Here is a 13046-nt window from a genome sequence, read left to right on the forward strand (position 1 = left end):
CGCGGGTCAAGTGGGTTGACGGGGGTGAAATTTGTGAATCTAAAAAAAAAAAATAATAAATCTACATGCTGTTTTATATTCCTAAAGGATTTATACAATATTCGAGTGGTCAATAAAAAAATAAATAAAATAAAATAAAAAAACACGACGCAGTTCCGCCCGCTGAGTGACGCAACATCCTGGTAAGGAGCTCTGTGATTGGTCAGCGCGGGTCACGTGGGTCGACGGGGGTGAAATTTGTGAATCGCGTTCAAACATGAAGCCTGAGCTGAGAAATGAGCCGTCGTCGCCTCGGCAGATGTAGTTTATCTCTCTGTAAGTGACGTCCACCGGGACCAGGACCAGGACCGGCACCGGTACCGGCACCAGGACCGATGTCGGAGCAGCTGAACCGGTTCGAGCGGCTGGCCGTCAGGCCGCCGCTCGGAGCTCCGCCTGCAGGTCGGTCCTCACAAGCTTGTCCTGTTAGAGGGATTAAGACAACACCCACCTATCGTGCGTGCAAAGCAATTATATTTTTGAGATGCTAATAGTTTGTATGTGACGTGTTTTGGTCTAAATACCCATTAAATAGGGTAAAACTGCTCCCTTTTCAACATGTGTTTACGTCTCTGTTTATGGCGGCCGCTTTGGTGGGCGTGGTTATGCTAATGGATGACTCCGCCCCCTTTCCTCTGCACCACGTGACTCTTTTAAAATTAGTGTTATCAGGGTTCATACGTTTTGAAAAAATCTGGAAAAGTCAGGGAATTTGAAAATGTCATTTTCAAGGCCTGGAAACGTTTTGGAAAAATAAGTTAACCACCAAAGTTTTGGAAAAGCCATGGAATTTATTTTTCTCACTTAATGATAACATTTAGTAATAACAGCCTATAAGGTAGATTTAAAATTGATCAATAAATATTTCTTATCAAACAGTCTCACGCGTGAAAACGCGTGAGATGCCTAGCATCTTGCGCATCATGCAGATCAAATCGAGTGACCACATTCTCCAACAGTTATTACGATTATTAGTTATATTTAATATAAAACATATACTCCATATACTACAACATAGTGCTGGTATATCAGTGTTAGTTTAAACAAATGTTTATTTTGTATAAAACCCTAATTGTCATTAGATCTCCACTGTAGTACGACGGAGTATTAGGGCCAAACTAAGACAAAAAAAAAATGGAAATTACGAGAATAAAGTCATAATATAATGAGAATAAAGTCGTAAAATTACGAGAATAAAGTCGTAATGTTGTGAGAATAAAGTCGTAATAGAATAAGTGGTAATATTATGAGAATAAAGTCGTAATATTATGAGAATAAAGTCGTAAAATTCCGAGAATAAAGTCGTAAAATTACGAGAATAAAGTCGTAATTAATAAAGTGGTAATTTATGAGAATAAAGTCAGAATATTATGAAAATAAAGTGGTAATTTATGAGAACTCTAACAGGAAGAGCATCTTCTCCCTGTGTTAAAATGAAGAATATTGAGCATCTTGTGAAGTTATATTTATATATTTATAATATATTACAACTTTATTCTCGTAATATTTACGACTTTATTCTCGTAATATTACGACTTTATTCTCGTAATATTACGACTTTATTCTCGTAATATTACGACTTTATTCTCGTAATATTACGACTTTATTCTCGTAATATTACGACTTTATTCTCGTAATTTTATGACTTTATTCTCATTACATTATGACTTTATTCTCGTAATTTCCTTTTTTTGTTTTTTTGTTTGGCCCTACAGTGACTTTTTACATAGTTTTATTCCTATATTTCATTCATACATTGATGTTTTAGAGGTCATGTATAGTCCTACGGGTGCTTGAAATCCTTGAAAGTGCTTGAATTTCAATGTTGTGTTTTCAACGCCTGAACAGTGCTTGAATTTTAGTTTAAAGCGCTTGAAATTATAACTCTGTCTTTCACAAAATTGGGATCAGACTGTATAGTTTAGTTATTACAAGGAGAAATAAAATCATTACAGGGTTCCTACACATTTTTCAAGGTCAACTTCAAGCACTTTCAAGGGTCATTTAATAAATAAAATCAGTGAGATGAAACATAACTAGACAGCACGATACAATGTACATAATTGTGATTAAAAAGCGGAAAAAATATTTATGAGTATATATATTCCTGTAGAGATCCTCAGCGATAAGGTGCTGTAAGATTTTGAAAATGACCCTTGAAAGTGCTTGAATTTGACCTTGAAAAATGTGTAGGAACCCTGAGTTTTGCACTACCGACTTTAAATGAACCTTGAATGGTGTAAGTGAGGTCAATCTGATCATCTGACAGATTTTCAAACTCAGGGTGCCCAAAGAAAAGTTCAGTAGGGTCCAAATCTGATTATTAGCATATCCTTCTCATATCTATATCTATTTTTCTACCAAAAACCACATGGAATGCACTTTTTCTAAAGCGGATTCAAGTCACATTTGGAGGTGGTTTCAGTCGCAGTTTTAATTGGATTAACACTGACGTGTGTCAGTCTGAATGTTGTGCTTGCTCAAACAGGATTTTAAATAGTCTTTTGTGATATTTGTAATGCAACACAGACAACAACTCCATGTACAAGCGTGATGGAGGTGATGATGGATTCCTCTGTTAACTGGCCTTATCTTCAGAATTAAAAAGCATTAATTTCATTATTCTCATATAACTGAACAGGGAAAATAAAGAAAAAACAAAGATTTATTGTCAGTTCCACTCGATGCCTTGTTGCCGTTAGGTTTTAGTGTTTATCGCTCCAAAAATATGAGCTAGATCACTGACTGTCATCACAGATATTTGCATAAAATCATAATAATAAGAAACTGTTCTGTGACATTAACTGCCGAATCCTAGCCGGTGATGCACTAGATTCTGTGTACAATTCTCCTTAATATAGACGAGCTTCAAGAAACTTTAATTTCAGGACCAAAGAAATAACAATTTGCTGTTTTTTTTTATGTTGTGAGCAAAGATTTGTTTCCAAGTGTGCTTTTTTTTTTGTTGCTACTTTCATATATTTCCCTTTTCTGGATCTACTTTCTGGGCTGAGACTGCTTTTATAAAATCCAGTCATTTGGCTGAAACATCACGTTATATATGTTAAAACAAGAAAAAACGTGTTTTTCATAATAGGTCCCCTTTAAAGGTTTCCCTCTAGGTGATTTTCAGCACATTAGGCTTTACAGGTTCTTATCGCTTTCTCTCTCGAATTTTTTGGCAACTGTAGACTAAATGAGTAAATACTTGGCTCTACAGTGAGTTATATTAAGGAGAACCTGCTCTGCCGCTGTGGGTTTAATTTAATCAAGCATCAGTGTGAGACGTGTGCAAAACGTGCTCCAGGTATCTGTGTGACGGTTAATTTTATTGGTTAAGATTTACATGATCTTTCCCTGCTTTGTGCCCATGATATGAGTATTTTTATTGTAAAGAAAAACAAAGATTTGTGATGACTTCGGTGTCAGGGATGGGCGGTATGGACTAAAAAATGTATCACGATAATTTCTGGCATTTAACCTGATAAGGATAAAAAAATCTTCTTTCTTTCTTTCTTTCTTTCTTTCTTTCTTTCTTTCTTTCTTTCTTTCTTTCTTTCTTTCTTTCTTTCTTTCTTTCTTTCTTTCTTTCTTTCTTTCTTTCTTTCTGGCTCATTTCTTTCTTTCTTTCTTTCTTTCTTTCTTTCTTTCTTTCTTTCTTTCAGGCTCATTTCTTTCTTTCTTTCTTTCTTTCTTTCTTTCTGGCTCATTTCTTTCTTTCTTTCTTTCTTTCTTTCTTTCTGGCTCATTTCTTTCTTTCTTTCTTTCTTTCTTTCTTTCTTTCTTTCTTTCAGGCTCATTTCTTTCTTTCTTTCTTTCTTTCAGGCTCATTTCTTTCTTTCTTTCTTTCTTTCAGGCTCATTTCTTTCTTTCTTTCTTTCTTTCAGGCTCATTTCTTTCTTTCTTTCTTTCTTTCTTTCTTTCTTTCTTTCTTTCTTTCTTTCTTTCTTTCTTCTTTCTTTCCTTTCTTTCTTTCAGGCTCATTTCTCTCTTTCTTTCTTTCTTTCTTTCTCATTTCCTCAATTGATCGTTTTTAACGCAAGATGATAAATTCTTACCGTGGGGAATTGTTTTGACGGTTTATCGTGAACGGTAAAATATCCCCCATTCCTAGACTTCAGCTTAGCTTTTATTTTATTTTTTTTTGTAACTTGGTGATTTTGGGTTCTTTGTCTTTCTCCACTCAAGCTCTGCTCCTTCTCTTCCAGGTCACCGAACTCCTCCGGCCCGCAGCGGCCACCGCTGCGTCGCTGACAACACTAACCTGTACGTGTTCGGAGGTTACAACCCCGACTACGACGAGTCCGGAGGCTCTGAGAACGAGGACTACCCGTTGTTCCGGGAGCTGTGGAGGTATCACTTCGCCACCGGCTGCTGGCAGCAGATCCGGACGGAGGGATACATGCCCACGGAGCTGGCGTCCATGTCAGGTCAAGCATCCAGAATCTTGAACGTTTTGATTACTTGCTCAGTTTAAAACATGTGTGCACTGTTTTTAAAACGTGGTGTCATTTGTGCAGCTGTTCTGCATGGGAACAACCTCCTGGTGTTCGGCGGCACCGGGATCCCCTTCGGTGAAAACAACGGCAACGACGTTCACGTCTGCAACGTGAAGTACAAGCGATGGTCGCTGCTCAACTGCCGAGGGAAGAAACCCAACAGAGTCTACGGACAGGTACACACAGAAATCAGCCCTGGCGGCTTAGGCCCAGTCACAATCCCCCCCTAGTTCTACTTTTCAGTCCTACCCCTAAATTTTGTGCGTTCCCGTGAGGGTAGTGGTGTCCCAATTCCTCTTTGCATGTAGGGCTAGTGGACATAACGAGGGCTAGGGTGTATGAATTAGGGCTGAAATGATTCCTCGAATAATTTGAGTAATTCGATTACAAAAAATGATGGAGGCATGTTCTCTGCCTCGAGGAATCGTTTAATTTTGCAGCTCAACGCAGGTATTTCGCCCGGACTACATTTAATGCGGCACAACGCGCTGACGCCGCGCACGTAAAGGAAGAAGAAAGAGGAGGATATGTTTGGTTTTTGTAACATTCCGTGCTCAGGCAGTCTGCAACGGTCCAGACGGGAGACACATGTAGCTCAGTACTTAACTTTTATTTTCAATCCACTCTATATTCTTCTGGTCCGTTCTCCTATATGTTCCCCCTCTAACCCGGTACATACAGAGGTTCCTCTAAACATCTGTTCCCGCTACAGTTTTAACTAAAAGAAAATGTGCTCCAATACAGCAGGTCTCATAATTATATTTTGAACACTGCCAAAACTCAAAATCTTAAAGACTTACCGTAACTAGAACTTAAAATTTGCTTGACACAAATGAAAGTTCAATTGAAACACGTGGGAAAAACACCTAACCTTTTAAGTGATGTGTGTTATCAGGTGTAATGGCATTTTTAGGTTAGAAATAAGAATATTTCTTGGTAAAATCCTTAGTTTTTTGAGTGAATCAGTGAATTTGGTCGACTGGTGTAAGTTCAGGGTTTTTAAATGCACAGCCATGAACCTACTGTATTATATAATTTAGTCTTAGTGATGTTAATTAACATCTAACATCTTATGTAGATTTATAATTGCTCTTTAACTAAACAAAAATATGAGTAATATGAGTAATACGATTACTCGATTAATCGATGGAATTTTCAGTAGAATACTCGATTACTAAAATATTTGATAGCTGCAGCCCTAGTATGAATTTAGCCCTTAAAAGCGAGGGATTTCAGATACTGACTCGCCGACCGAGGGCTAGAGAAATTTCCCAGAATGCTTTACGTCATCATTTGCAGACTGAATCAAACAAAAACATGGCAGACATTTCTAATTTTTAGTGAATAAAATCAATATTTTGAGCAAGTTTCTGCATAAAAATGCGTTTTGATTACATTTCTAGCGAGAAATATATATTTTACTTTCATAATATTCACTCAGTGAATGTACATAATCACTCGTTGCTCTTTGTTGCGTTGTATCTTCAGATTTCGCCAGAATAAAGTCTGATTTATGGTTCTGCGTTACACCAACGCAGAGATTTAACGCGGAACCATAAATCAGCTCCCGAGCCGGCGGCTTTTCTCATCTCCGAAAACATCGGAGCAAATTTCTTAGCAGGCGTTATTTGTATAAACTGAGCCCAGGTTGGGGATCTTAACGGTTACTTTTACGCTGAAAAAATATTAAAACTTAATAAAGTGGCATATTAACAGCGCTACAGCTGAAATTAAAACAGCTTTTATCTCTGGGCTTCCTGATATGGTGTGACGTTTGTGCAAACGTCACTACGCAGTCGCTTACGTACCCGAACGTAAACCACGCAGTGACATAGCAAGTGGTGTCCCAATCCCTAGGGAACATTACAAGGGCCCTACGGTTTGTGGCTTCTTTTTTAGGGCTAGTGGTAGAAAGTAGGGGGGGGATTGGGATAGGCCCTTACTGCACAACACAGATTTGTTATAAATCTTTGTTTCCAGAAGAAAGTAAACCTCGCTGTAACATAAGGATGTGAAAGCTGCAGCTGTATGTCTCTCCTCCTCCTCCAGGCCATGGTGATCATTAACGGCTTCCTGTACGTGTTTGGAGGGACGACCGGTTACATCTACAGCACAGATCTGCACAGGCTGGACCTGACGACCCGGGAGTGGATCCACCTGAAACCCAACAACCCCCCCGACGACCTGCCGGAGGAACGGTACGGAGATCCATGCAGGAGCTGCAGGAGCTGCATGTACCTGCATGTACCTGCATGTACCGCTGCAGGAGCTGCAGGAGCTGATCACGTGTGTTTGTGTTCCATCCACCACCTGACACACCGGTAACTTGCTGTCATGTGTGTGTGTGTCACAGCTACAGGCATGAAATAGCACACGATGGACAGAGGATCTATATTCTGGGAGGAGGAACGTCCTGGACGTCTTACCCTCTGGATAAGGTATTACACCAATATGACTAGATCTCCAAACCTCCGTGTAATGGAAACAAACCAAAAAACAGTCTGAAAACGCTCGGAACAGAAAACTGAAACAATATTAGATCCATTAAACCTAGTAATCGATTCAATTCAAAGCTTTTATTCTCACTTCCTCTGTATGTAGAGAAGGATAGGACATTTCATGTGGCAAAAGGCAGAGGTTTATATATATATATATATATGGCGACGCCGGGCGTCCTCGCCCTAGACTAGAGGCAGGGATTAGATGTTCTGAATTCTTTGCTAAGGAGCAGTAATATGGAAAAAAAAATCCCTTCAAATCGAAAAAATATTTTCAATCCAAAAAAAAAGTGTTCAAATGCAATTTTTTGGGTCTCAAATATTTTTTTGCATTCACACACTTTTTTTCTTTGAAAGTTTTTTTTTTTTTTATTGAAGTGATTTTTTTTTATTGAAAATATTTTTTTTCCTTTTTGAAGCAACTTCTTTTTTGATTAAATGATAGACACAAATGTCTTACTACCCATAATATGGCCCAAACACAAAAATACTACTTCAATCAAAAAAGTTGCTTCAACCAAAAAACCTTCACTTCTATCAAAGAAAACATTTCCAATCAAAGAAAAACAGTGTTCAAATGCATTTTTTTGAGTCTCAAATATTCTTTTGCATTCAAACACTTTTTTTCTTGGATTGAAATCATTTTTATTGATTGAAGTGAATTTTTTTTAATTAAAAATATATTTTTTTATATTTTTTTTGATTGAATAATTATGACACAAATCCACCTCCATACAGTAACTGAAACAGTGAAAAGCTCATGAGTCTAAGCTGAAGTGTGTTAAAAAATGTAAGCAGACTTATTCACCTTGCTTTTATATAAACAACTGATTGAATTAGAAATGATTACAGCTCAACATACAAATCCAATGTATTTTGATGACTAATGACTAATGGCACCATGTCTTTTTTTATTTATTTTTTTATAGATACATGCGTACAATCTAGAAACTAACTCCTGGGAGGAGATTACAACTAAACCTCATGAAAAAATAGGTGTGTATCCCGCAGCGTTACTGTTTGAACTTTGTCCTGTCTCGTTGTTCTAAAGTGTGGTGTTGTAACAGGGTATCCCGCGCCGCGGCGGTGCCACAGCTGTGTGCAGATACGGAACGGTAAGACTGGGTTTCAGAGAGGAAATACTGCTGCATGCTCCCTGGTGCTGTGTGAAACTGAAACAGTTTTCTGTCTCTGTTGTAGACGTGTTTATATGTGGAGGCTACAACGGGGAGGTGATACTGTCGGACCTGTGGAAGATCAACCTGCACACGTTCCAGTGGAGTAAACTGCCGGCAGTGATGCCGGAGCCGGCTTACTTTCACTGTGCTGCTGTCACCCCCGTTAGTATTTATGCATTTATTCTTTATTTCATTCATTGATCAAATAAAAACACAAACAATTTAATATACAGGACTGTCTCAGAAAATTAGAATATTGTGATTTTCTGTAATGCAATTACAAAAACAAAAATGTCATACATTCTGGATTCATTACAAATCAACTGAAATATTGCAAGCCTTTTATTATTTTAATATTGCTGATCATGGCTTACAGCTTAAGAAAACTCAAATATCCTATCTCAAAAAATTAGAATATTATGGGAATCTTAAACTGTGGATCCATGTAGTTCAGGGGTCGGCAACTCAAAATGTTTTAGAGCCATATTGGACCAAAAACACAAAAAACAAATATGTCTGGAGCCACAAAAAATGAAAAGTCTTGTATCAGCCTTAGAATGAAGACAACACATGCTGCATGTTTCTATATTAGTTATAACTGGGGGAAGATTTATTTTTTCATTATTTGCACTTCGAGAAAAAAGTGAAAATGTCGAGGAAAAAGTGAAAATGTCGAAAAAAAAAGTCAAAATGTCGAGAAAGTTTAAATGTCGAGAAAAGAGTCAATGTCTAGAAAAAAGTCGAAATGTCAAGATTAATGTTGAAGTACAATCTTGAGAAAAAAGTCGAAATGTTGAGAAAAAAGTCGAAATGTCGAGAAAAAAGTCAGAAATGTCGAGAAAAAAGTCAGAAATGTCGAGAAAAAAGTCAGAAATGTCGAGAAAAAAGTCAGAAATGTCGAGAAAAAAGTCAGAAATGTCGAGAAAAAAGTCAGAAATGTCAAGAAAAAAGTCGAAAATGTCGGGAAAAAAGTTGAAAATGTCTGGAAAAAAGTCAATGTCGAGAAAAAAGTCGAAAATGTTGGGAAAAAAGTCGAAAATGTCGAGAAAAAAGTTAAAATGTTGAGAAAAAAGTTAAAATGTCGAGAAAAAAGTCGAAATGTCGAGGAAAAAGTAAAATGTCGAGAAAAAAGTCGAAAATGTCTGGAAAAAAGTCAATGTCGAGAAAAAAGTCGAAAATGTCTGGAAAAAAGTCAATGTCGAGAAAAAAGTCGAAAATGTCGAGAAAAAAGTCGAAATGTCGAGGAAAAAAGTCCGAAATGTCGAGAAAAAAGTCCGAAATGTCGAGAAAAAAGTCAGAAATGTCAAGAAAAAAGTCGAAATGTTGAGAGAAAAAAGTCGAAATGTCGAGAGAAAAAAGTCGAAATGTCGAGGAAAAAGTAAAATGTCGATAAAAAAATTCGAAATGTTGAGAAAAAAGTCGAAATGTCGAGGAAAAAAGTCGAAATGTCGAGAAAAAAGTCAGAAATGTCAAGAAAAAAGTCGAAATGTTGAGAGAAAAAAGTCGAAATGTCGAGGAAAAAGTAAAATGTCGAGAAAAAAGTCGAAAATGTCGGGAAAAAAGTTGAAAATGTCTGGAAAAAAGTCAATGTCGAGAAAAAAGTCGAAAATGTTGGGAAAAAAGTCGAAAATGTCGAGAAAAAAGTTAAAATGTTGAGAAAAAAGTTAAAATGTCGAGAAAAAAGTCGAAATGTCGAGGAAAAAGTAAAATGTCGAGAAAAAAGTCGAAAATGTCTGGAAAAAAGTAAATGTCGAGAAAAAAGTCGAAAATGTCGGGAAAAAAGTCAAAATGTCGAGAAAAAAGTTGAAATGTCGAGATTAAAAAGGAAAGGAAAAAAAAAAGAAGAAAAAAAGGAAAAAGTGTAGACTCTACATTGCAGATAAACCGTTTTCACCTTCTCCTTGTCTCCTCCGTTTCACCTTCTCCTCATCTCCTCCCTCCCCCCCAGGCCGGCTGCATGTACATCCACGGCGGCGTGGTGAACATCCACGAGAATAAGAGAACGGGCTCTCTGTTCAAGATCTGGCTGGTGGTGCCGAGCCTGCTGGAGCTCTGCTGGGAGAAGCTGCTGAAGAACTTTCCCCACCTGACGGGCCTGCCCACCATGCAGCTGCTGAACCTGGGCCTCACGCAGGAGCTCATCGAGCGGCTCAAGTAAAGCCCAGCGGACGCCGAGCAGACGAGCGGCAGGGAGAGAAGAGATCCAAACGCAGCACAGGATAGAAAAAGAAATCCATTAAAAAGGTCTCGGGGCGCCGCCCTGCCGCTCTCCTGCCTGAAGTAGCCCCGCCTTAAAACCAAAAACTATGGGATGCCTTTTTTTTTTATGTCGTTTATGTTCTTTTTTTTTGCAGTAAAGGTGAAAGTTGGATATATGTTGAAGGTTTTATGAATTTTACTCCACCCCCCCACCGTTCCATCGCCGCTCCTACAGCATTCTGACTCTTGACGCTCGTCCATCAATCTGCGACAGCTGGAAATAAAAAAAAATACTGACTTTTTTTTTGTTAAGCTGCATTCTCAAGTCATATTTTTTTTTTTTTTTTTTTTTTTTACAAATTCAGTGCAAAAGAAGAATGCATGCATATTTATTTGAAAGACTCAATCACCTTTTTCCTGGAACTGACATTGCTGTTTGCACATTTTTGTCATACCTGTTTGTAGGGATTTACTAATTTAATAGATATGACACAAGGGAATAACCGCAGGAATTATTCCAGTGAAAAAAAAAAAAAAAGGGTGCCTGGAAGGATTTGCCGTTTTAATTTTTAACATTTCTGGCAATATTTTTTTTTTTTTTTTTTTTTTTTTTGGGATTCACATGTTTCCTGCCTACATACATTTGAAAAAAAACAACTATTAATTGTGATGAATTATCTAGAAAACATTAAGAACCACAGCGAGCTGTTTCATGGCCTTGAAAAGACGATTTTAAGTGCTGGTTTTTCCCACTTCCCAGTTTGTTCAGTGTAGAAAATCAACTGCTTAAAAGATCCAACGACACGATTCACTTCTCCTTTACGTTTCCTCACAGCTTTTTATTTGTAAACCAAACCGCACTACATGTCACTGTGAATTTGGTGCTCTTTAACTTTTATTTAAGATGCTTCTCCTTGAATAAAGACTTTATTCCCGGTTTGAAGACGATGGTTCTCGGTAGCAACGCTCTCCCAAGCATCCGTTTATACTGCAGTGCCTTTTTTGAACTTGCAACAAAAGTATTTCACAAATATAGGCAGCGTTAAGATCTCCGCAGGTATAGACTGACTTTATAATCCGGTCACTATAAAACTTCATGTTCTTTTATTCAGTACCGACTCTGGAAGCACTTAAGCATCATCTAAGGTGGTTTTTTGATCAATGCCAAATGCTGTTGCACCATTTTAGTATAAAGATGAATTAAAAAGTAAAGATTTTCAGGTGGTTTGATTCTCAAATGCATGAATCTGCCTGCGCTTCTTTTTCCCTTAACCTTCAAATTTATGTTTTTTTCTGAACCAAACGTCTTCATGCATGTCATTTCCGCTTTATCCGACAGTTAAATCTTTACTTTAGGGTGCGGTTTTACTGCTGACCTTTAAAATTATGTACAGTTAGGCTTGTATGAATGTTGTGTTAAGAGTTGTGTCAATAAAAGTGTTGTTATAATACCCGCATTTCCTCTGCTTGACTAATGAGCATGACACGTACCAGAATTACATGGTTTTTTGTTTTTAAATAGCTTAACTGCATGTGTAGATCCACAATAAATCAGAAATAACATGCACGTACAGGACTGTCTCAGAAAATTAGAATATTGTGATTTTCTGTAATGCAATTACAAAAACTAAAATGTCATACATTCTGGATTCATTACAAATCAACTGAAATATTGCAAGCCTTTTATTTTAATATTGCTGATCATGGCTTACAGCTTAAGAAAACTCAAATATCCTATCTCAAAAAAATAGAATATTCTGGGAATCTTAAGCTGTAAGCCATAATCAGTAATATTAAAATAATAAAAGGCTTGCAATATTTCAGTTGATTTGTACGGAGTATTAGGGCCAAACTAAGACAAAAAAAAATGGAAATTACGAGAATAAAGTCATGATTCTGCGAGAATAAAGTCGTAATATGAGAATGAAGTCGTAACATTACGAGAATAAAGTCGTAATATGAGCATATAATTTATGAGAACTCTTAACAGGAAGAGCATCTTCTCCCTGTGTTAAAATGAGGAATATTGAGCATCTTGTGAAGTTATATTAATATATTTATAATATATTTAATATTAAGACTTTACTCGTAATTTTACTACTTTATTCTCGTAATTTTACGACTTTATTCTCAAAATATTAAGACTTTATTCTCAAAATATTACGACTTTATTCTCAAAATATTACGACTTTATTCTCGTAATATTACGACTTTATTCTCGTAATATTACGACTTTATTCTCGTAATATTACGACTTTATTCTCAAAATATTACGACTTTCTCAAAATATTACGACTTTATTCTCGTGATTTTACGACTTTATTCTCAAAATGTTACGACTTTATTCTCGTAATATTACGACTTTATTCTCAAAATGTTACGACTTTATTCTCGTAATATTATGACTTTATTCTCAAAATATTACGACTTTATTCTCGTAATGTTACGACTTTATTCTCAAAATATTACGACTTTATTCTCGTAATGTTACGACTTTATTCTCATATTATTATCACTTTATTCTCGTAATTTCCATTTTTTTTTGTCTTAGTTTGGCCCTAATACTCCGTCGTAGATTTGTAGTGAATCCAGAATGTATGACTTTTTTTTTTTTTTTTTTTTTTTTTTTTTAA

General features: G+C 36.7%; 1 protein-coding gene across 1 annotated transcript; it reads left to right on the plus strand.

Annotated features, from left to right (window-relative positions):
• The first annotated feature begins 212 nt into the window (after positions 1-212).
• klhdc10 (kelch domain containing 10) lies at positions 213-11847 on the plus strand. Its single transcript, XM_061714139.1, has 9 exons — positions 213-441; positions 4248-4469; positions 4560-4714; positions 6588-6736; positions 6892-6976; positions 7966-8032; positions 8104-8151; positions 8237-8376; positions 10163-11847. Exons 1-9 carry the CDS (start codon positions 375-377, stop codon positions 10370-10372), a joined length of 1143 nt encoding a protein of 380 aa, XP_061570123.1. The 5' UTR covers positions 213-374; the 3' UTR covers positions 10373-11847.
• The last annotated feature ends 1199 nt before the right edge of the window (positions 11848-13046 follow it).

Source organism: Cololabis saira, chromosome 23, assembly GCF_033807715.1.
Source record: "Cololabis saira isolate AMF1-May2022 chromosome 23, fColSai1.1, whole genome shotgun sequence".
Taxonomy (NCBI): Eukaryota; Metazoa; Chordata; class Actinopteri; order Beloniformes; family Belonidae; genus Cololabis; species Cololabis saira.

Bases quoted from the DNA above. Each gene is read 5' to 3' on its own strand.
- klhdc10 (XM_061714139.1), top strand. From the start codon at position 375: ATGTCGGAGCAGCTGAACCGGTTCGAGCGGCTGGCCGTCAGGCCGCCG. The intron at 4,470-4,559 runs GTCAAGCATCCA...TCATTTGTGCAG, and splicing joins GGAGCTGGCGTCCATGTCAG to CTGTTCTGCATGGGAACAAC. The intron at 4,715-6,587 runs GTACACACAGAA...CTCCTCCTCCAG, and splicing joins CCAACAGAGTCTACGGACAG to GCCATGGTGATCATTAACGG.